At 52.2% G+C, this 20,402-nt stretch overlaps 1 protein-coding gene across 1 annotated transcript; it reads left to right on the top strand.

The window, feature by feature from the left end:
• The first annotated feature begins 3,614 nt into the window (after positions 1-3,614).
• On the top strand, positions 3,615-19,483 carry RND2 (Rho family GTPase 2). Its single transcript, XM_086864377.1, has 5 exons — positions 3,615-3,775; positions 3,864-3,951; positions 14,014-14,123; positions 17,182-17,316; positions 18,061-19,483. The coding sequence occupies exons 1-5, from the start codon at positions 3,674-3,676 to the stop codon at positions 18,307-18,309; spliced, it is 684 nt and encodes a 227-aa protein (XP_086720503.1). The 5' UTR covers positions 3,615-3,673; the 3' UTR covers positions 18,310-19,483.
• Positions 19,484-20,402: the final 919 nt, after the last annotated feature.

Here is a 20,402-nt window from a genome sequence, read left to right as displayed (position 1 = left end):
CTGAACGTATGATTTCAAAGGCAGTGGAGGCAGTGGAGATCACTCCTACTGCTGAAGAAGCCATTTCCACTCAGCACCTCTGCCAGGGAACGCTCAGCTGGGCTTGCTCTGCCACCCTGACAGCTGGTGCCGTGCGCTGGAGCTGCAGCCACACAGGCAGCCCTGGCAGAAAGGGAGTGATGGGAACCATGTGTGGGTGCTGCACTGCCTCCACCCAGAGCGAGGGCGAGGGCGAGGGCAAGGCCAGCACAGCTCTGGGAGCTGCAGTTCAAGTAGCTGGATCCAGCCCAGGACAGGACGTGTGTGGCAAGGAGGTTTCTACATCCAAGAGGACTGAATCAGCTGTTTTCCTCCTCCCACCCTAAGTCTCTTTTTAATTCTTCATGCTGCAGTGCCTCTCCAAGGAGCCTCCTTTTCCCTGGAGGAGAGTGACCAGCTGTGGACAACCTATGGAGTCCCCCAGACCCCTCATTTCTCTCCAGCTGCTACTGGGCCTGATGAACCCTGAGGAGAGATGTCTGGGGAGAGAGAGGGGGAGAAAAGGGAGCTGCTCACCTCCAGGCGTGCTTCCAAGGCTCCAGATCACTGTTTCGATACAGAGAGATCCGCAGCAGTAATTGAGCAGCATTGTGCTTCCTCAGCCTCTAGCACACATGTTCTGACTGCAGTCTTTCCAGCAGAAGCCTTGGCAGTTGAATGCCTCCTTGCTTTAATCCCCGAGATTGCTGAAGGATGCTGCTTTCATCTGATAACATTTATGGACTGTTATAATGAGCTTTGGCTTGCTGAGATAAATTAAATTGCTCACCCAGAGGTGCAAACTTCATTAATGCCAGCAGCGAGTCAGATCAGCACTATTCTAGCCCAGAATGTAAACAGGCTGGACACATGAAAGGGGATTTGGCTGGGATTTTTTTTCTCTTTCTTTTTTTTAACCTTCCTAATTGCTGCTGATTTGTATTCTTTTGCTGCACCTCTACTGCTTTTCTACCTCTTTATCTTCTAGGGGAAAGCATCAAATAAGACACCACTCTGGGCTGAAAGATTTAACTCCAAGTGTTCATAGTTAGCAATACTCTACAGTTTGGCCTGGATGGTTTCTAGCTCTTCCCCATATTTGACAAGTCCAAAAAGATATTTAAGACTAGATCTGGCGAGACACTAAAGTGTGTCCCTTATTTCTGTCCCAGGCTGGGAAATGAGACATTTCACACTGAGACACATGTCAAAGAGAAGATGGGTAAAAAGTGAACAATCATCACAAAAATCCAGGAAACTGTCACTGCATGGTGTGATGAGCAGGAGCTCTGTCTGTGATCCCAGGGTGACACCAGTGCACCTCTCACCAGGTGTAGCTGTGCTTCTTGCAGGGACCATGGCCATGTGACAGACTACAGGACACTGCTCACTCCCTAATTCACTTGCTCACCGTGTTTGAAGTTCAGTCCAGAGCCTGTGATTGGCAGTACAGGACCAAACTTCGGGGCTCTGCAGACCAGAACAAGATATCACAGGCTCCAGGTTTCAGGTTGTGGGTCCTTCAGTGAAAGCTGGCTTCTTGTGGCATGTTTTCCCAGTGCAGGATGTCTTCCAGTTTCTTTGTACAGAAAATGGTATAAATATAACACAATCAATTTAATTCATAATAGCAATTAAGACCCCAAGAGGGTGGATCAGCAAGGGAGGATCCAGCCACTGGGGAAGCACTTCCAGGAGCAAATGTGTGAGAGCCATCTGTCGCCTCTCCACACACAGTGACAGTCACAGCATGTCTCTGCAGCCTACTTGGAAAATTCACACCATGATGAAGGGCTGTTGAATCTATTCTGCAAGTGTTGCCTGCCAAGGGGTGCTCTGCACTGAAGGGGATGTGAGGCTCAGCAATGATGGTGCCCAGCAGCTCTGAGCAAGAGGGGCAGCTTGCTGTCTCTCTCTCTCACTCCTGAAGGAAAATGTAGCTGTTGGGTTTGCAGAGGTCTGAGTACTCCCTGCAGAGAGCGTCATGTCTCCACTGAAGCAGGATTTCAACAATCAGATGGTTGGAAGCAAAAACCCAATTCCTATTGAGAAACATGGTAAAATGGTGTCAGGAAGGGCATTGGCCAGGGGAAAACCTTGCTCCAGGTGACACTGGTGAATACCCTGCACTCCTTTACCTGCAGTCACAAGACAATTAACTTTTCTTTCCATTCTTCTGCATAAAAATGGAGGGACATGCGCACATATAAGAAGGCAAAAAATCACTACAGGCCTTATAAAACCTGTCACAGTGCTTCACAGGCGCCTTTCCCCAGGGAAGGTTGGAGGAAACAAGCATGAGACAGTCACTCATCATTTTGCCTTAGACAAGGCTGTGAGGCCCAGGGATACTGCAGCAAAACCCACAGCAAAGCTGCAGAACAAAGAACTGACTGAGCCAGCTCCTGGCCCACAAAATGCAGGAATCAGATCAATTGAGGACAGGAGCTACAAGGATTCCAGGACTGCCTCACCCCTTCAGCTTTCAGGTCTTCTCTGGTATGTGATGATGAGGTTCCTGAATTCCCATTTGGCCAGCTGAATGTGCTACAGACACACCTTTAGCCCTGCTACACTTGGCTCCTGTCCTGGAGGTGCATCCTGAGATGCAGGACCTGCGTGGTTTGTGACCACGTGGAAGCATCCAGCTCAGCAAAATGCTGAATGAGGCTGGTGTGTTCCAGGGGGCTCAGCTGGCAGGGGTGTCAGAAGGCCAAGAAGCACCTGAAACCACTGGGTTTACCTGCATGGCAGCCCCCCCCCCCATGCCTTCCACCCTATCTTTGCTCTTTACTCGTCCCAACACCATGCACAGCACCAATATTTATATACAAAAAAAGACTGTGATTTCAGCATAAACAATCTGCCCCCTCAGTCCATTAATATTCTTGTTTCGCTGCCAAAACATTTTCATTTCCACTTCTCCAGGCCTTCTTTGTCTTCCTTGTGTCAATTTTTACTGCATTTTGTGACAGGCAGCCTGTCTGTTTGCCATTCAGGTGAATCTTTCTGCAGTGTGACCAGCAAAGTATTATCAGCAGAGAAGCCTGCTAATTAAAATCACTGCCTGTAATTTATAGATGTGCTGCCTGTGCTCAAGGAGGAATGGAGAGCAGAAATCGCTGCCCTCTCTGCAGAGGGCTGTGAGGAGGGCCTGGGGTCCTGCAGCTGCCGCAGGGCTGGGTTCCTGCCCCGCTGATGTGGGGACATCGGGGACACGGCACCCTTCGAACGCACCGGGCGGGCCGCAATGCCGGCTGTCCCCGTTTCTGCCGAATTCCTCAGGGAACAGCTCCCGTTCCCTGGGCAGCGCTGGGGGCCCCGGGGGAAGGAGCATCTCCCGGGCAGCGGACGCGGCGCGGGGCCGGGGGGCGCCCCGGGGGTGCGGGCCGAGCTCCGGCCGGGCACCCCGGCTCCTCCGCCCTCCGCACACGCCGCGTCCCGAGGCCGGTGACGAGAGGCAGCAGAGCTGAGGGGACGCCCCGAGGGGCGGCGGGGCCGGCGGGGGGCGGCTCCCGGGGCCGAGGCCGTGGCGGCGCGGCCCTGCCCAGCGCCGGCTCCGCTCCGCGCCTGGTTGGTGCCGTCGGGGCCGGGGGCGCGGCCAGGCCGGGGCCGGCCCGGTAAAGCGGCGGCGCGGGCGCGGCGGCCCCGCACCATGGAGGGGCACCTGGCGCGCTGCAAGATCGTGGTGGTGGGGGACACGCAGTGCGGCAAGACGGCGCTGCTGCACGTCTTCGCCAAGGACTGCTACCCCGAGGTGCGGGAGGGCGGCGGGAGGAGGGCGGGCCGGGCTCCGCGCCTCGCGTCACCTCAGCTCACCTCTGCTCTCCCCTCCGCTCCCCCAGAGCTACGTGCCCACCGTCTTCGAGAACTACACGGCCAGCTTCGAGATCGACAAGCAGCGCACGGAGCTCAACATGTGGGACACCTCAGGTGAGCCGGGCGCTGCGCGGGGGGCGGCGGGGCCGGCCTCGTCCCTCACACCCCCGGGCCGGGCCTGGGGCAGCGGCTCCGAGCCCCGCGAGCCTCCCGGGGCCCCGGGCAGCGCCGGGAGCGCGATCCCTCGTCCCGCAGCTCTGCGGGGCCTCTGGGTGCTGCACCGATGTGCAGGGGACAGCGAGCAGCGAGAGAAGCGGCTGCGAGCGGGGCCGGGGAGGAACGGGGAGCGGGGACAGTGCTGCGGGAGGAGGGAGCCCTGGCCTCGGGAGGAATGCCCTGGCCTGGTATTGCCCGCTGCCACAGAGCCTCTGGGCTTCTCCGGCGTCTTTTTGGCTTGGTTTGATTTTGCCTCTTCGTGTCCTCAGTTGTGGTTCTGCGCAAAGTGTCGGGCACAGCTGTCCCAGCCCAAGACCCGTCCCAAACTTTGTGCCTGCTCGTGCCTCAGTGGAAGCATGAGTGATGCAGAGCTAATAGAAATATTGGCATCCCACAAAGTTCACATGCACTTTCTAATTTACCTTTGGATCCTTTGGTACAGGCTGTGCAGCTGAATGCTGTGCTCTGCTGATGAATATACATCATGTGCTTGCTGATGCTCTTTCCCCATATTCTCATAATTTCTGGCATTCTGATGACAAATGAAGTTGTCTCAGTGTCCAAGAGAAGCAGTAAATTAAAACATAACCCAGGACTTTCTTTTCCTGTTGTTCATTCAGATTCCTTGCTGTTATTTTACATTCATTAAGTAACAGCTATAGGATCAGCATAGCTCTACCTAGAGTAGTGGCTTTACTGAGTCTTGGACTAGCTCAAACATGTAAAATATGTTGGAATCTTCTTCTGGAGCTTCCTGACCCAGGAGACCTTGCTTTGCTGATTTTTATTCCTGGAGACAAAAAGGGAATTAGCTGTAGCTTTGCTCACAAGCTGTGTGCTGTGATGTGAACCATGAGGACACTGTCTCCAGGGGCAGCTGCTGGGGCTGTGGATGAAGTTGGCTCTCAGCGTTTGACCAGGAGCTGTGCTGGAAGCTCAGAGTGGTGGAAGCCCTTGGAGGGTGGTTGGTGCTGGGTTGACCTGTGTTTGGAGACTCTCAGATGTGGTCACAGTGAAACCATCCTTGCTGATCCAGCTTGTTCACCCCCATGGCTGGGGGAGTTCCAAACCCTGGGCTTCTGCAGCTTTGGAAGGGGATGTGGTGGGTTATATTTGCTGGGCACTGAACGGCTTTGCTCTTTTGATATAAAGAACTTCATCTTTGGAGTGTGTGGAAGCACATTTGAAGCATTGTTTGCTTTTCAGGAATTCTCCAGAATGACTTGCTTTGGTCTTACAAATGTTTAAAGAAAAGGACATGATAAAAAGTCCTTAAAATATGTATCTGACACCTGCATCTGATGGTGTCACACGTTCATTTTTTCTCCTTGCGACAAAAGATGTTTTTCCAATATTTGTCTCTGCAGCCAAAAGGAAATGGGCTTTGATTCTTTTTTCTGCTATGAAAAATGTCAGATCTTTTTAACAGCTTTGCTGTAGATAGAGTTCATGAGGTAGTTTTCCAGATAAATCCCCTTTGATTTGAAATACACCAGAGCTAGTTCTTAATAAACAATCCTGCTAAGTGTTATACAGCAGTTTCCCCTAGTAATCAAACTGAAATTTTTAGCTGTAGACTGCAAACTGCTGTTGAGTTTCCACTAGACTTCAGAGGCCCTTATAAATGGGAGCTTTGGCAAAAGAAGTTTTGCCCAATAGTGAATTGAACCAGCTGAGCTGAAGGGATCAGGACTAGCTCATTGCTCCCCCCATGGACAATGACAGGCATTGGTGGGCATTTCCCTTCTCTCTGTGCTACCTCTTTCCTTTAAGCTGCTTTTCATGTAGGGGTTTATTGTTCATGACAAATTCCAACCTAGCAAGAGTGAAAAAGGAGATGTTGAGAAAGGGTGGTCCTGACATGAAGAGGGGAACACTTTCTATTTTAAATGCTCTTCATCTCTTAGATTACTGATTGGAATCGAAATTCCCTGAGAAATCAGCAGAGACATGGAGAGAGGAGGTGAATATTTTTTTTTACTTTTTTTATTCATTTCCCTTGCCCCATACTTAGCTGAGGAAGCAGTTGGAGACTCTGGAAGCTGCACAGAGTGAGCTGAGCATCACCCAGCAGTGGGTGATGGGGAAAGTGCAGTCTGACCTGGAAAACTCCCTTTCTGATGACTGAGTGTGGCTGCAGTCTACCTGGCCACTCAGCCATCCCACTGGCAAGCCCTGTACAGCCCAGGGTATTGTCTGCTCCCTGTGTCCTGTCAGCCTGGCTGATAGAAGTGTGTTGGAAAATGCAGCCTTTTGAGCTGAATTGACCCCTCCTGCTAAGTGGCAAGCACAGGCTGTGACATTGGCAGCTGGCAGGCAGGAGCTCTCATTAGAGGAATATTGACACAGTGGAAAGAAGTGATGGAGAACTGAATGGCTCCCAAATTGTATTGAGACCTCTGATTTTCTTTAAATGTCTTTTAACTCTTTGTCCATTGATAAGGTTTTCTGGGACTGGAGGGTGACTCTGGAGAGTTTCCAGCACTGAGAATCCTTTGCAGGTGTGAAACCTGTGGTGCTCTGACAGAGCAAATGCTGGGACTCTGCACTGTCTCAAATATGCCTTAGATCTAGAAATGTACCAGGGAGAAAATCTCCTTGTCCAGCATCTGCAGGAGGAGAAGGACTAACCCCTAACTCTAACCTAGGAGGAGGAGCACACTAATCCAGGTGCTGGTTGCATTTCATGTTTGTTTCCCTTTGTGTCCCAGCTCAGGACAGACCGTGGGAGTAAAATTGCTTCAGGTGCCATTTCACAGCATGTCAGGAATGTCCCATGCCTGCTGTCCCGTGGGAAGCCTGTGCTACAACCTGTTTGCTAAAGCCTCTATTAAAAAGCAGTTTGACATCTTGTCTGTGAGGGAAGGGGTGCAGAGCCTGCAGACTGGATGGGGTAGACATGGTTGCAGCTCCTGTGGCCATGCCCTGGCACCTCTGCTCATGAGCCTTACGGAGGACACGCTGCTTTCCTGCTCTTCTTGTTCCTCTTCTGGCAAATTCTTTTTGTGTTGGCTGAACACACTCAGCACAGAAACAACTCCTCTGCACAGGACTGGTATCTTGTGGTGGGGGAAACTCCTGTTCAGTCGGATGTCTGAGGGCTTGGGAGTGCTGTTCCCAAAGGGCTGGGTGCCTCCCAGACCCGGAGTGCCAGTGCCCCGGACCCATCAGGAAGAGCTTTATTCCTTGCATGTGGAGGAGGGTGGATGGCTGGTGATCATTAGCGATGCTCTGCAAGGAGTGGGCGAGTTTCGTTTGAGCGCGTCAGGTCTGGGAGGGAGCCTTGTTACCCCAGGCGTGCAGGGGCAGGGAGGTTCTCTCAGCAGTGCAATGGGAGCAGGGAGTGCCCGTGGGTCTGCCCAGCTCTGAGAGCCCTGGAAGTGGAGCCACTGAGGTGCTCAGCAGGTCTCTGGCAGCGAGAGCCTTCAGTGAGCGGGCTGACCTGCTGCTTGGAGTGTTTCCCACAGTGACCTGGCACTGCCAGTGTAGCTGCTGCCCACACAGGACTGGCCCAATGCCCTGCCTGTTCTGCAGAGCTTCCCTGGCACTGGGTGTGAGCAAGGGGAGAGAGGAGCTCAAGCCACACTGCTGCCCAGTGCCTTGGCAAGGCCTGGGTGTGGCAGGTCTGAGGCTTTACCCTGTCTCTAGGTGGACTTTTTGTTAGGTTTCCAATTAATAATGGTGAAGAATCTACAGTGTGCCTTGCAGCCTGGACTGAGTTCTTTGCTTTTTATTCACCCCCTATGCTGGGAGGCTCTGCCTACTGTGTCTGTGGCCTCAAAGTGCAGGCAGGCAGAGCAGGGGGTGACCTGAGGCCATTGAGCTGCTTGATGCATCTTTTGCTGATGCAGATTCAGCTGCAGAGTAGAGCTGCCTAGTTCTGGTAGGAGAATCTTTGCCAATGCTCAGTGGGAGACCCAGCCTGGCATTGTGCCTTGCACAAGGTCACTGTTGCCTTGGAAAGCTGCTGGAGGGGGCTTTCCTTTGTGGACCATCAGGATGCAGCGTGGTCCAGAGTCACAGTGTCTGCTGCAGCCTGCAGTGTTGCAGAGGTCAGTGCTCACAGGTTCAGCAGTGCCCTGCTCAGCTCACAGCAGAGGAGCTGTGTGGCTGCCAGCTTTCCACAGCCACTGTCTCTTCAGCAGATGTGCTTTCAAGACAAGAATAACACTGTGAATTGCAAATCCCCCTCCGCCTTCCTCTTTGCCTGTACTCAGCAAACAGTCTGCCTTGGAATGGCCTGTGTGGGAACCCACAGGCTGTGATAACAGATCCTTCTTTTAAGGGAACTACTGAGGAATGTTGATGAGATTAGAGAGCTGAAAGGGGCTGAGTTTAGCAATGGCATCTCCATGGATGCTGCGGCTGTCTGTGCCTGGATTCCCAGTGTGCAGCTCCAGGATTGCCATGGCTGCCTCTTCCAAAGTGTAAGAACAAGTTCTGTCTCAGAAAGAGTTCAATGCTACTTGCACTCTAAGGCAAAGAGAAAATGTGGAGCTGCCTTTTCCATACCAAAAGAGCTCCTCCCATGCTTCCTGTTCAGACTGAGAGCCTAAAACCAGCATGCTTGTGTTGTGCCTCAGCACAAATACGTAGTTAATCCTAAAAATACATGCAGCTGGGTCACATTCTTACACAGGTCTGTAAGCAGTCAGACAGAACTTTAAAGGGTTGCAGCAGAAATGCTGATACTGAAGTGGGTGGAGGATGGACCTTTGAGAAGACATGACAGGACATGACAGGGCAGGGCAGTGCCCAGGAGGATCATCTCTGGGCTGTGCACAGTGTTGGGGGCACGCTGCAATACTGTGTGGCCCTGGGATGGAGGCTGGTTGTCCTGTGGCATCATCCATCCTTTGTCCCCTACAGATCTGAGAGGCTCAGCCTCTGTGGGGCCATGGGATGTCCTGGGAGATATGAAGGTGCTGAGGAACATTGCTTTTAGTGGCAACTAGCTGACCCTGCTGGCTGCTGTGACCTCGTGGACAAGGAAGGATGTTCTGTGGAGTGGGTTTGTTCCCAGCTCAGGTGCAGGCCCCTTTCCCACAGCTCAGAGGTGATCTGCTCTCTTCTATGCTCTGCTCTTCCTGCTCCTTTTGCCCCAGATTCTGAAGATAAAAATCTCCACTCCATTAAACTTTGCAAGTGTACAGGCCCAGCCTTCCCTGTGGGAAGAAACCTTATCTGGCAGCCAAATGGTTGGGGAGGATCTCATGCTTGTGAACAGTAAACCTGAAATGTGCAGCATTGCACCAAGATAATTGTGTTCATTCAGCCCTCAGCCGTGTTCCCCAAGGGCAGAGCATGTGCTGGCTGTGCTGCAGGAAGCTGTTGCCACTCTTGGTCCTTGTTGTACCCTGTAGAAAGGCTGACAGGCAGGTTGTGGCAATGCCAGCTGTCCTTGTGACACGCCAAGAGTGCCAGGAAGGGACTTGTGACCCCCATTGTTCTCCCTGGTCAGCTGCTGCAGGCACGACTCTGAAAAGGCTGGGAGGGCTCCTCAGCTGCAGACCCAGTCCTCCCATTCCAGACACTCCGTGATGCTCCCCCAGGAGCCAGCAGGGACTTCTACAAGGAGCTTTCAGGGACTCCTCACAGTTGCTGGAGGGAAGTTTGCATCTGAGCAAGCTTCTCTGGAGCACTGGTAGCTGCATATGTGAGACAGGACACAGGACTGGGATGAGGCAGTAGCACTCTGTGCCTGTCTGAGCTGGGGATGCCTCCACCGGTAAATCCAGCAGAACAGCCTCCTCCTGAGGGGCAGGCTTCCAGTAATAAGATCTGGAGAGGGGCCCAGAAATGCCACCTCAGCCTATGCAAATACTATTCCCTTCATCCTGAAGGTATGCCAGCTGGGCTCTTTAGTATTTCACTAATTTTTGTATGTGCATTGTAAGAATTAGGAGCAGAGGTTAATTGTCCAAGCTGATGAGCTGTTTTGTTCAGTCGTGCACTTCCCAGAGGAGTGTTTATTCTATGTCACAGAGCAGTTTCCTCCTTACCTATACTTCAGGGGTTTGCAGTGATGTTGCACAAGCAAGACAAATGTCAAAGTTCAGCCAGGACAGAAGGTTGTGGAACCCCTGGGGCTGTTGACTTGGTCCTGCTTTGGCAGCTTTGTCCCCTTACCCAGACCTTGGCTGGACCGTGGGTGGGATCTGTCTGGCAGAGTGGACATCCTCTGTCATCTGTAAAGGCTGGTGCTCATCTGTCACCTCTGTGTGGGGAAGTGACCCAAAACTTTGTGGTTTGTCAGTGTAGCCCTCCAGAAAGCTGGGATGAATTTCTGTTTCATTCCATGAAGGCTGTTCTTGGCAGTCCCTGCAGAAAGCAGCACGTGTCTCAACATTGCTGGCTCTTTGGGGAGAGTTTACAGTGAGCCCCCCAAGACAAGTGTGCTGCCGAGAAATTTAGGTCTTGGCAGTGCTCATCTCTGTTTTAAGCCAGAGCTGGGCTTCAGGAGCCCCTTGCAGAACAGATCATGGCTCTGCAAGCACACTGGCTTTCCTGGTTTGTAATGCCTTATTGTTGGATGGAGGGTGCCTATGTGAGGAGGCTCATTATCTCTAGAACAGCTAATAAGGAGCACAGAAAGATTAGCACAATGCTGGTATAGATGAAACAGCATATTTCTGTTCCCTGCCCAAGAGTGGCACCTCTGAGTTGCGGTGCCAGGCATTCCAGGATCCAGCCAAGGGGAAAGAGGAACTACTCATGCTTGTATCCACCCCTGAATTTCAGACAACTGTGTGAATTTTATTTTTCAGCTGGTTGTAGTCTTGCTCCAGTTTTCTCTTTAATCATGAGATGCACTTAGGTCCTGTGTCTTGCAGACCTGGATGCCAAGTGGGAGAATGACTCATGCAGTAAAGGAAGGCTGAATCTGCAGACACACCAGCCTTGGGCTCCTGTGTGTGTTTGGAATTGCCAGACTGTGGGTCTCTGGAGTGTCCTGCTGGAGTATCTGTAAGGTGTCAAGTGCTCATAATCCGTACAACTGAAGAGCTGGAGTTGAAGGCACTGGCTCTTTTTTGGGTTGTTTAGGTGGGGTTTTGGGGTGTTTTGTTGTTTGCTTTTTTTTAATTATCATATGTAATGAAAAAGTAATAGATGCAAAACCTAGAAGATTAATCACCCAAACAGAATTTCCTGATTCAGTAGAGCTGTCTCCAGAGCAAAGTGGGGATTGCCTTGGCTGGGAGCAATGCAGCTCTCCTGCCCCACAGGGCAGCACTGACTGTGGGTCCCCGTTGGTTTCTGTCGGTCTCCTGAGGTGGGCAGAAGCTGCTGCTTCTGGCTGTGAGCTGAGGTGCCAGGGCTGCCCCCTGCTCTTTGGAGCTGGACCAGAAAGTTAATGAATGTGAAACAAATTTTGATTTCATTAAAAAGATAAGGTTCTTTACCTTGTGCTTCCCTTCCCTCAACTCCTCCTGCCAGCACAGCAGTCTCTCCTCCTGTGGTCCCAGGTGATGAGAGCATGATTCCTGGCATGATTCCTGGCACTGGGATGAGCTGGTGGGGGTCTTGTGGGATAGTGGGGGGCTGCAGCAGCGCTGTGGCTCTCTGCTGAAGGGCTGGCTGGCTGCTGAGGAGCAGCAGGTTGCTATGATACAGTTTGCTGTGGCAATGTCTGTGCTGAATGAGCCAAAACTACCCCTACAAAAGGAGCATTCCTTGGCTGGGAGGGGGTAGATTTATCTGAAGTGTTTATGTAAAACTGAGAAGCTGCAGGGAGAGGATGTGCGTGGGAACGTTTCCTCCAGCACCAGGGCCCCTGTCTGGAGGCAGACACCCCTGTGTGCACGGGGGAGAGGGCAGGGCTCACATAAAGGACCAGGCTAATTCAGGCATGCGGATCAGCACTGGATCTCCCATCCCATCCTGTCCTGTCAGCCCATGCCAAGCATGAGACAAAACCCCGTTCAAAGGGGAGCTCAGCACTGCTGTGCTTGGTGCTGCCTGTGAAAGCAGCCCTGGGTGAGCAGGGCTGGGTCTTCTCTGTGTGCCATGGGGAGTGGTGTGACTCTGCCAGGTGTGAACTGCAGCAGTGGGAGCCCGAGGCGAGGTCAGAAACCTCTGTGCCCGGACACTGGGTCACCCTGGCTCACCGTGCTGCCTTCTCTGGCATCCTTGTCCCCAGAGCTGTCCAAGATGCCGCAGGGACCGGCTGCTTTCCATCAGGAACAGGTCTTTCCATCTAGGAAGAGGGCTGGGCTCTGCAGAGATCAAAGTCTGCTTCTTCTGTGCTTCCCTTCCCAGTGACTTTGCAGGGACAGAGACCCATCTCTCCCCCACAGGAGCAGAGTTGCAGGTGCCTTTGCTCCTGTGGGGGAGCAAAGAGAGGCTGTAAGAGCTGGAGACACCTGTAGCAAATTTTTCTGGGAATCAAATTGCACATCCAATTCAGGGCATCTTCCCCTGACTGTGTGGGAGTGGCAGGGGCTGGGCTGGTCAGAGCTCTGGAGCTCTGCTGTAGTTGGTGCCATGGTCTGAGCTGGATGGCTGGTCTCTGGCAGTGGGCAGGGTTTGGGAAGGCTCCACAGAGCCCTCAGCCTGCCCCATGTGGGCTCTGGGCAGAGGCTCTGCTCCCCAGGGTTAGTTTTGCAGAGGGGCCCGGGGTGTTTGCAGAGCACCTGGGGTGCAGCACTGTGCTGGGAACTGTGCCCCACTCTGGGCTGCACCTCAGCTGGAGCCCCTGTGCACACAGCACCTAGGACTGGAGCTCCTGCAGAGAATCAGCCCTTTCTCCTCTCATGCTTAGCCCAGGCAGATTTCCATCCTTCCAGAAACATAAGCCACCATCATCCATAATTCACCAGGTGCTGAACTTCATCAAGGAGCCACCTGACACCTGGGCTGTACCTTTCTTCTGGGGTGGGAAAGTGCCAGGTCCAGACATCCCAAGGAGCTGCAGCAGGGAAGCATGTCTGGCTCCTTCGGCCTAGGGTGGGCAATCCTGCTTTTGGGGGAGGCAGATTCAACAAGGACTCGTGTGTCTCTGTTTCTTCTTTTCATAAATATCTGCTTCTCATCCCTCCAGGAAGTTTAAGTCATTTGTATTTGTGATATAAAACCAAAACAGAGTTTTTAAGTAGCAGTGAGCTGATTGCTCCATGACTGTTTGCTGAGGTAACAGAGCGCAATGCAAATAAAAGTGCTATGGCACAGTGGCCTTACTACCTGAAATTTGCATTGAAGGTGTGTGCCTGTGCACGTGTGTGTTGTAGAAGCCATGCAGGATTCAGGCTGGGCTCTTTTCCAGCTCACAGAATTCCTGTGGAATGCAGAATCATCATCATTGCCTTCACTAAATCCTGCCACTTCTTCTATATATCAAAAAGAATCTGACTTTTTCCAGCGCAATTTCAGAAAGAAGGCAATTTGTTTTTACCTGTCACAAATTCCCACAACCTGTGAGCAAGCTCTCCTGTGTAAAGATGGCAAGGGAGGATAAAAACCAGCAGTAGCAGATTCCTTGTCTTCTCTCAGCCACACCTTTCCCCTGTTAGTGGTGCAGCACTGGCATGACAAGTGATGGAATCCAGGCGTGAGTGCTGAGCTGGTCGCTCCTACGTGAGCAGCATCCCCAGCAGAACGGCTCCACCAGCACCTGCTGCTCTCCAGGGAGAGACAGGGATGCAAAACTTGCCTCTTCACTCTGTCAAGGGATAAATATAAGGAAACAAGGACAAAACCTTTGACTTTCATGCCTAAACAAAGGAACTAAAATCCTCTGCCAGTCAAACTCTGCTGACCCTTACGATGTGTGGTCACCGGTCCAAAGTTCGGGTTAACATCCTTTGTCTTCAACAGAGCGGTCTGCATCACGTGGCAGTGTCCCCAGTTCTTACTGGAATTAAATCTCTCTGCCTGGCAGAGGGGGCTGAGGGGCTCAGCCTGCCTTGGCCCAGGAGTGGGGCTGGGGCCTGCTCACTGTGCTGCTCCTGCTCCTCTCCACAGGCTCAGCTTATTACGACAACGTCCGGCCCCTGGCCTACCCTGACTCTGATGCTGTGCTCATCTGCTTCGACATCAGCCGCCCCGAGACCCTGGACAGTGTGCTCAAGAAGGTGAGTCCCCCAGCCCTCGGGCAGTGAGAGAGGTGCTCTGGGCTCCCTGTGCCCTGGGGCTCTTCCCAGGGCTCAAAACTCTGACCCTGCTGGAGTTGGTGTGCTCAGGGGAGGAGGTCAGGTGCTCTACTTGGTCTGTGCAGAATGCAAGATATTTCCATTTGAAAGGAACCCATCGAATGGTGGAGCTCCTGGCAGATTGCAGTATGTGTGTGGGGTCTCTCTGTGTTCACACATACAAATGTGGGGACAGAGAGAAATGTGGGGTGTTTGTTCTGTTTTCCATTAAGACCTGGGAAGGTATTCTGGATCACTGTTAGCAGAACCACCAGTGACTATGGATTGCCTGCAGCAGCTGAGAAGTAGCCCCTGGTGCCTGTTTCCAAGCAAGCAGAGTGCTCAGTTTTTTGGCTCACCCTTCAGTTCAGCATCTGCATAGTAAAAAAGACAGCAATCAGTTCTCTATAGCTTGTCAAGGGAAATAATGAGCTGTGCCACTGAATTTCAAGCCCGTGAATGAATAAGATGAGATGGCACAATGCCACTGGCCTGGAGAGCAGGCAGGGCCCTAAGCCTGCTCGTGCTCCATGGGAGCAGCTGAGGGTTTTCTACCTGTACCTCAGTGCCTTGCCGCAAAGCTGATATTCCAGCTGGCAGGTCCCAGAGAGCCTCACAGGGCTGGGGATCTGCTGTGGAGCACCCCTGGCTGGTATCAGTGGGTCACTTCTGGGAGAAGGTCCCACACAAGGCTTTCCTCTGAGATGGAGGGAAGTCCAGCAGCTCCAAGTGCTGCTCAGAGGAGTGAGGGTAAGTGGATTCCTGGTGGATTGCATCCCTTGGTCCTGGCTGTGCCCTGCTTCCTTCCATGCAATTCAGGGAGCTGTGGTTCTGCTGTGCAGGAAAGCATCTGGCAGCTGCATCCTGTCCTGGGAGGGGAGCCTTGGCTGGCATCTCATTTGTGACACTGAGACACCAAACATGAAAAGCACCACAGAGCAGTGGCTCCTGTGGCTGTTCCTCCTCAGAGAGCCCCAGGCTGCCAGGGCTGCAGTGGCCACGGCCTGAACGTGTCACATTGTACTGGCTGGCCTCTTGGCCTCTCCACATTTTGCCAAATGTTGTGCTGAAGCAAGTGCCTCTTACTCAGCTGCTGGGAGGGCTGAGAAGTGGATCTTTGTCTCAGGAGTGTCCTGGTGAGGGGACAAAAACCCTTCAGATAAATTGGTCAATGGCTCAGTGTTGGCTTCCAGAGCAGGTCCCGGGTACCAAGCAGGCTGGGTGGAGGGGAGGGTGTTTCATGTGGCCTCAAAGAATTCACTGCTCAGTTTGGGAGTCAGCAGAATAATAATGCAAGTGAATCATTTATACCTTAATGAAATACAAACCCCTCAATAACTAGGTGGGGCTGGGAGTTATTTCTCTCTGCACACTCTTCATGTGAGTCCACCCTGCTCAGTGCATGGCTTTCCCTGTACAGCCTCACAGATGTTTTGAGTGCTGTTAGGCAATGCTTTTTTGATATGGTAACTTAAAATAAACCCTAAATCCCAGGGGATTTCTTAAGTGCCTCTGAGTAGATGCCTTGTTTCCTTTGGTGCAGGCTCACAGCCTTGCTGCGGTGAGAAAAATTCCTAAGACACCATGAAGCTGAAATGGGTTTTAGCTTGTGATATCAGGCAAATAAAGAAAATAACATTTCCTGTTCAAGCCTCAGGCAAAAATTCAACAGAGGAAATCTTTATTAATGCTGCCCTTCTGATGCTGGGCTGCTGTGCAGCATGTACAGTTGAAGGGGCAGAGCCATCTGAGGGAGTACAAGCAAGCAGCTCTGCCTTTCATGCAGAGCAAGTTTTCATGGAGTGGTGCCTTGGTTCTGGTAAGTCTTGACAGCACAGCAGGTTTTGGGCTCCCAGAGGTGTCAGTCATGCAGGAAGAGGGTCACAGCTCTGTCCATAGATGAGGGAGCCCTGTGTCACCACGAAGCTGCGACCTCTGCCAGGTGTGAACAGACCTTGTAGCTCAAATCCTTCACATAAATTAGGGTGCTTGAATTCCAGCTCCAAAAGAACTGGATCTGTTCACTGAGAGGTTGTGGAGGCTTTTGGTGCTGTGTGGCTGCAGCACCATGATCTCCAGCATGGGGCTGGGGTGCCTGAGTCATGTGGAACCAGTGTCCTTGGCAAACAGATACCTAAGACAATCTCCTGAGAGAAAACGAGATTTTTCATATTTTGTGCACATTTTCTGGTCTGATACTGGTTGTATGACATTTGGGTGGTTCTTGGCACCCCCTTCCCCACAAGGTTGTGGACACTGGGCTTGGTGGTTTGCTTTTTTTTCTGCTTCTAATTGCCCAGGATATATGTTTAACCACCAGTTATCACAGTAGGAAATTGCTAATTCCAAGTGATGACTTCAGCTGGGGTTAATCTCTATTTATTATCTGCTTCCTACTTCAGTACCACTAGATAAGTAACTGGGGCATTGACATGCTGATGGAGCTGTGCAGGTCTCCCCCAGGGGAGGTCACAGGTGATGGATTTATTTACTGCTGCAGACACAGCTGACATCAGGCATTCACTTTGGGAGCTCTGAAAGGAGCCATTTATATCAAGGACATGGATGTTTGCCCTGACCTTTTCTTTGCATTGCTTCAATTCTTAATTTCCCTGCCTATAGCTATGCTCTGAATATCATAATGTCTTCAACAGGTGTCTCCCAGTAATAAATAGTGTGTGAGTGTGCAAAGAGCTCCCCACTGGCCGTGTTGACCCTTGGGGTCCCAGATCTGAGCACTAGACTGTGTGGTGGTTGTTTTTCCACAGCCAGGACTGGCCTCCCATGGCCTCACACAGGGCACCACCGCTTGGGTGGGGCAGGTTTGCGGGGCATAATCTGGAGCAGGCAAGCATAAAGTTGTCCAAGGGGTACTCTGGCCATTCCCATCCACGATGGGGGCAGTCATTAAAGAGCCCTGATATGCTAATCAGTGTTTGAACAGTTGTGACACCCTGGTTGGAAAAGCCACACACACCAGAGCCTCTCCTTTCCTCTGCAGTGGCAAGGGGAGACGCAGGAGTTCTGCCCCAACGCGAAGATTGTGCTGGTGGGCTGCAAGCTGGACATGAGGACAGACCTCAACACTCTCCGGGAGCTCTCCAAGCAGCGCCTCATCCCCGTGACACATGAGCAGGTGTGTTTGGGCAGTGCTCAGAGAGGAGAGAGCTGTGCTCTGTGAGCCACTGCACCCAGGTCTTGCTCTGCAGCTGGTTTGGTCATGCCTCAGGGGCTTGGAGCTGCTCATGTTTACAGCATTCTTGTCCCCAGCTCTGGAAAACCCTGACTTATTCCTGATGCTCTGCTGAGCAGCCACCCTGTTAGTAGCCAAAAAGTTCCCTCAAAGCAGGTGGAAGTGTCTGATTGGACAAGCTGGACCAGCTAAAGGGAGGGGTGTTATCTTTCTGCATCTCCTAGGTTGGTGCAGCTCTTTCTGCTCCCACTGATTCTCCTGTGTAGTTTCTGTGTTGGGACAAGACTGCAGGGGGAAGAAGCCACAGCTGGAAGGCTCAGGGGCTGCTGCCAGAGGCCTCCAGAGGACCCAGCAGTGTCTCCAGGCTGGTGACAGACCCAGACTCTGGTGCAGGGGCAGCTGCACTCTGAGCTGGTGACTGTCCAGGCAAGGGGGGCTGCCCAGGTGTCTCAGCTGCAGGGGTGGCACTGTGTGAATGACAAAGTGCCAGCAACCCAGGGCCCAGTGGTCAGCAGCACTGTCTGCTTCTCGCCTCTGGAGCTCCCACAGAACCTTGCACTGTGTTTCCAGATTGCCAGCGGTGCCACTGTGCTCTGGCAGGGCTGCTGGCTGTGTGAGAGGCTGCTCCTTGCAGAGCAAGGTGTCCTAACCTTGTTCCCTGTTCTTCCTGCTGTCTCTGGGCTGCAGGGCAGTGCGCTGGCACGGCAGATCGGGGCAGTGGCCTACGCAGAGTGCTCCTCCAAGGTGTCGGAGAACAGCGTGCGGGACGTGTTCCATGTGACCACGCTGGCCTCGGTCAACAGGGTGCACAAGAACTTGAAGCGCAGCAACTCCAAACGGGGACTGAAGCGGGCGTCACAGATGCCTGGCAGGACAGACTTACTGAGTGACACCGAGATCAGGAAAGACCGAGCCAAGAGCTGCTCCATCATGTGAACAATGGGCTGTAAATAATGTGTGTGTGTTGTCCATTTGTACAGTAACTGGCTGAGACAAGGGCATGGCTGCAGGAGCTAGCCTGCCTTTCCAAAGCCTTTTTCTCAGTCTCTAGGGCTGAGCAAAGGTCCCAGCTGCAAGCAGGGCTGCACGAGTCGCCCTGCACTGTGGAGACTTCTGGGCTGGCTGCTGCTGTACAGATTGCTTGGGATGAAGGAACCACTTGGCAGAGGAGTACTCGGGTGCTGGAAGGTCTGTGACTGGGTGAAACAAAGTGAAAGGGAGCGATGCCGTGTGTGTGTGTGTCACCCTCCTGTCCCCACAGCCCAGGCCCTGCCCGTGTGCAGCACACACAGTGTGGGGTGGGGGCTGTGTGTGACCTGGGCTGGAGAGAGGAGGGAGATTGTGAGCAGCAGAGTGTGATCAGGAGAAGGTATTCCTCCAATCTTCCTTTAGAAGGGAAATGATGTTTGAGGTGATGCTGCCCTTGGCCAGGCTGGACAGCAAGTGCCATGGAAGGTGCAGCTCTGGGCCAGAGCTGGGAGGGAGGGCACCCTGGGAAGGAACCTTAACCTAATGAAACACCACAGTAATCCACCTCCTGCAAGAAAATAGATGTCTCTTTCCATGGTATTTTAGGTACTTGAACTGCATTTGAAATGCAGCTGAGTGGATCTGGCTCCAAGGGAGAGGTGTGTCCCAGTAGATGCATCCTGAGCATCGTGGTTCCCTTCAGCAAGTGAATGCCCCTGGGGAGCTTTGTGGGAGCTGCTGACACCTGGGCACTCCCTGGGCTCTTCCCGCTGTCCTGCACACATGGCTTCCAACAATAACTGCAATAACAATCCATATCCTGCGCCCCACCCACTTCCAGCTGCAGATTGTGTTGCATGGTGCTGTGTTTGTCTGGTAAATGATGAGAAAAATGACTTTATGCATATCTGCACCCTGTTTCTGCTGTGGCAGTGGGAGAGGAGATGTTCCTTGCCCTTGTGCCTTGATGTCCTCCCAGCATCTCCCATTGCTTCTGCTGCTGCCCTCTCTGAACGCCTTTGATGACAGTATTAGCCTGGGTTTAATGTCACATGGACACTTTATGGAAAAATAGAATCTGCTCTGTTGCCAGATCCAGCTGTGTCTGTGGGCTACAGGAAAAATAAACATCATTGGAAAATTTGTGGTGCTCGGCTGTGTTCATTTTTAAGTCAAACCATGCATCCTCTCAAAATCCCTTACTGCCCAACTTGTCTTTGCATCCTAATCTCTCTCTCTAGCTCTTGAAATATGCTTGTGCACACCCTTCACTGAAAAACCCAGAGGACTCATCTGCATGTATTCATTTTGGAGCTGAAACACCTGTCTTAAATAACCTCTCCCTCTGTCCCAGCTCCTTAAATATTGTGGGGCATTTGCAGGTTGTCTATGCCTGATCCAGCAGCCTGAGCAGACAGGAGCTGCCTCTGTCTTCACTGCAGCAATAGCTTTTACTCAGTATTTTGTGTCTGCTCTCACACTTAGGTCTTAGACTGCAGCAGCATCGTGAAGGCATTTTGGGGAATTTGGGCTGCTGATTTATCAGGACAAGAAAAGCTCCATCAGTGACTGGACACTTGTGCTGTGTGCAGGTTGCAAGAACATGGAAATGCCCATCTGCAGTCTGAGAGGAGGAAGAACTGAGCAAGGCAGTATATTGAGAACAATCCTCAGCATCCTGATGCTTTTCTTGAGCTCTCTAGGTCCCCCAGAGCCTTTGCAAACATTGTTGAAGAGAACCAGATCCCTGCTTGGATGGTAGCAGTCATTGCCCACTCCTCATAACCTGTTTGCAGTTGTTCTCACCATCCTCATGTCACACAGTCACTGTGACTTCCTTCTTCCCATGTACACAAAGCAAGAGCATTCCCTTGTACTGTGCTCTAGCATCTTTTAGGCTTTTGAATTTAGTGTGGCAGTCTCTACAAAAGCAGTTGCTGAGGCACTGATCAGTTTAGATGATCAGAGTAGATGAGAGTTCATTGAGAATTCAGTCAGGCATTCCTGAATAAGGCTGGTCACAGTCAGGGGAATCTGCAGTGCCCACTCCCACAAGATTT

This window comes from Cyanistes caeruleus, chromosome 27 (genome assembly GCF_971803275.1).
Source record: "Cyanistes caeruleus chromosome 27, bCyaCae1.hap1.1, whole genome shotgun sequence".
NCBI classification, from domain to species: Eukaryota; Metazoa; Chordata; class Aves; order Passeriformes; family Paridae; genus Cyanistes; species Cyanistes caeruleus.
This window is presented reverse-complemented; position numbering and strand designations above follow the sequence as displayed.

Bases quoted from the DNA above. Each gene is read 5' to 3' on its own strand.
- RND2 (XM_086864377.1), top strand. From the start codon at position 3,674: ATGGAGGGGCACCTGGCGCGCTGCAAGATCGTGGTGGTGGGGGACACG. The intron at 3,952-14,013 runs GTGAGCCGGGCG...TCCTCTCCACAG, and splicing joins CAACATGTGGGACACCTCAG to GCTCAGCTTATTACGACAAC. The intron at 17,317-18,060 runs GTGTGTTTGGGC...TCTGGGCTGCAG, and splicing joins TCCCCGTGACACATGAGCAG to GGCAGTGCGCTGGCACGGCA.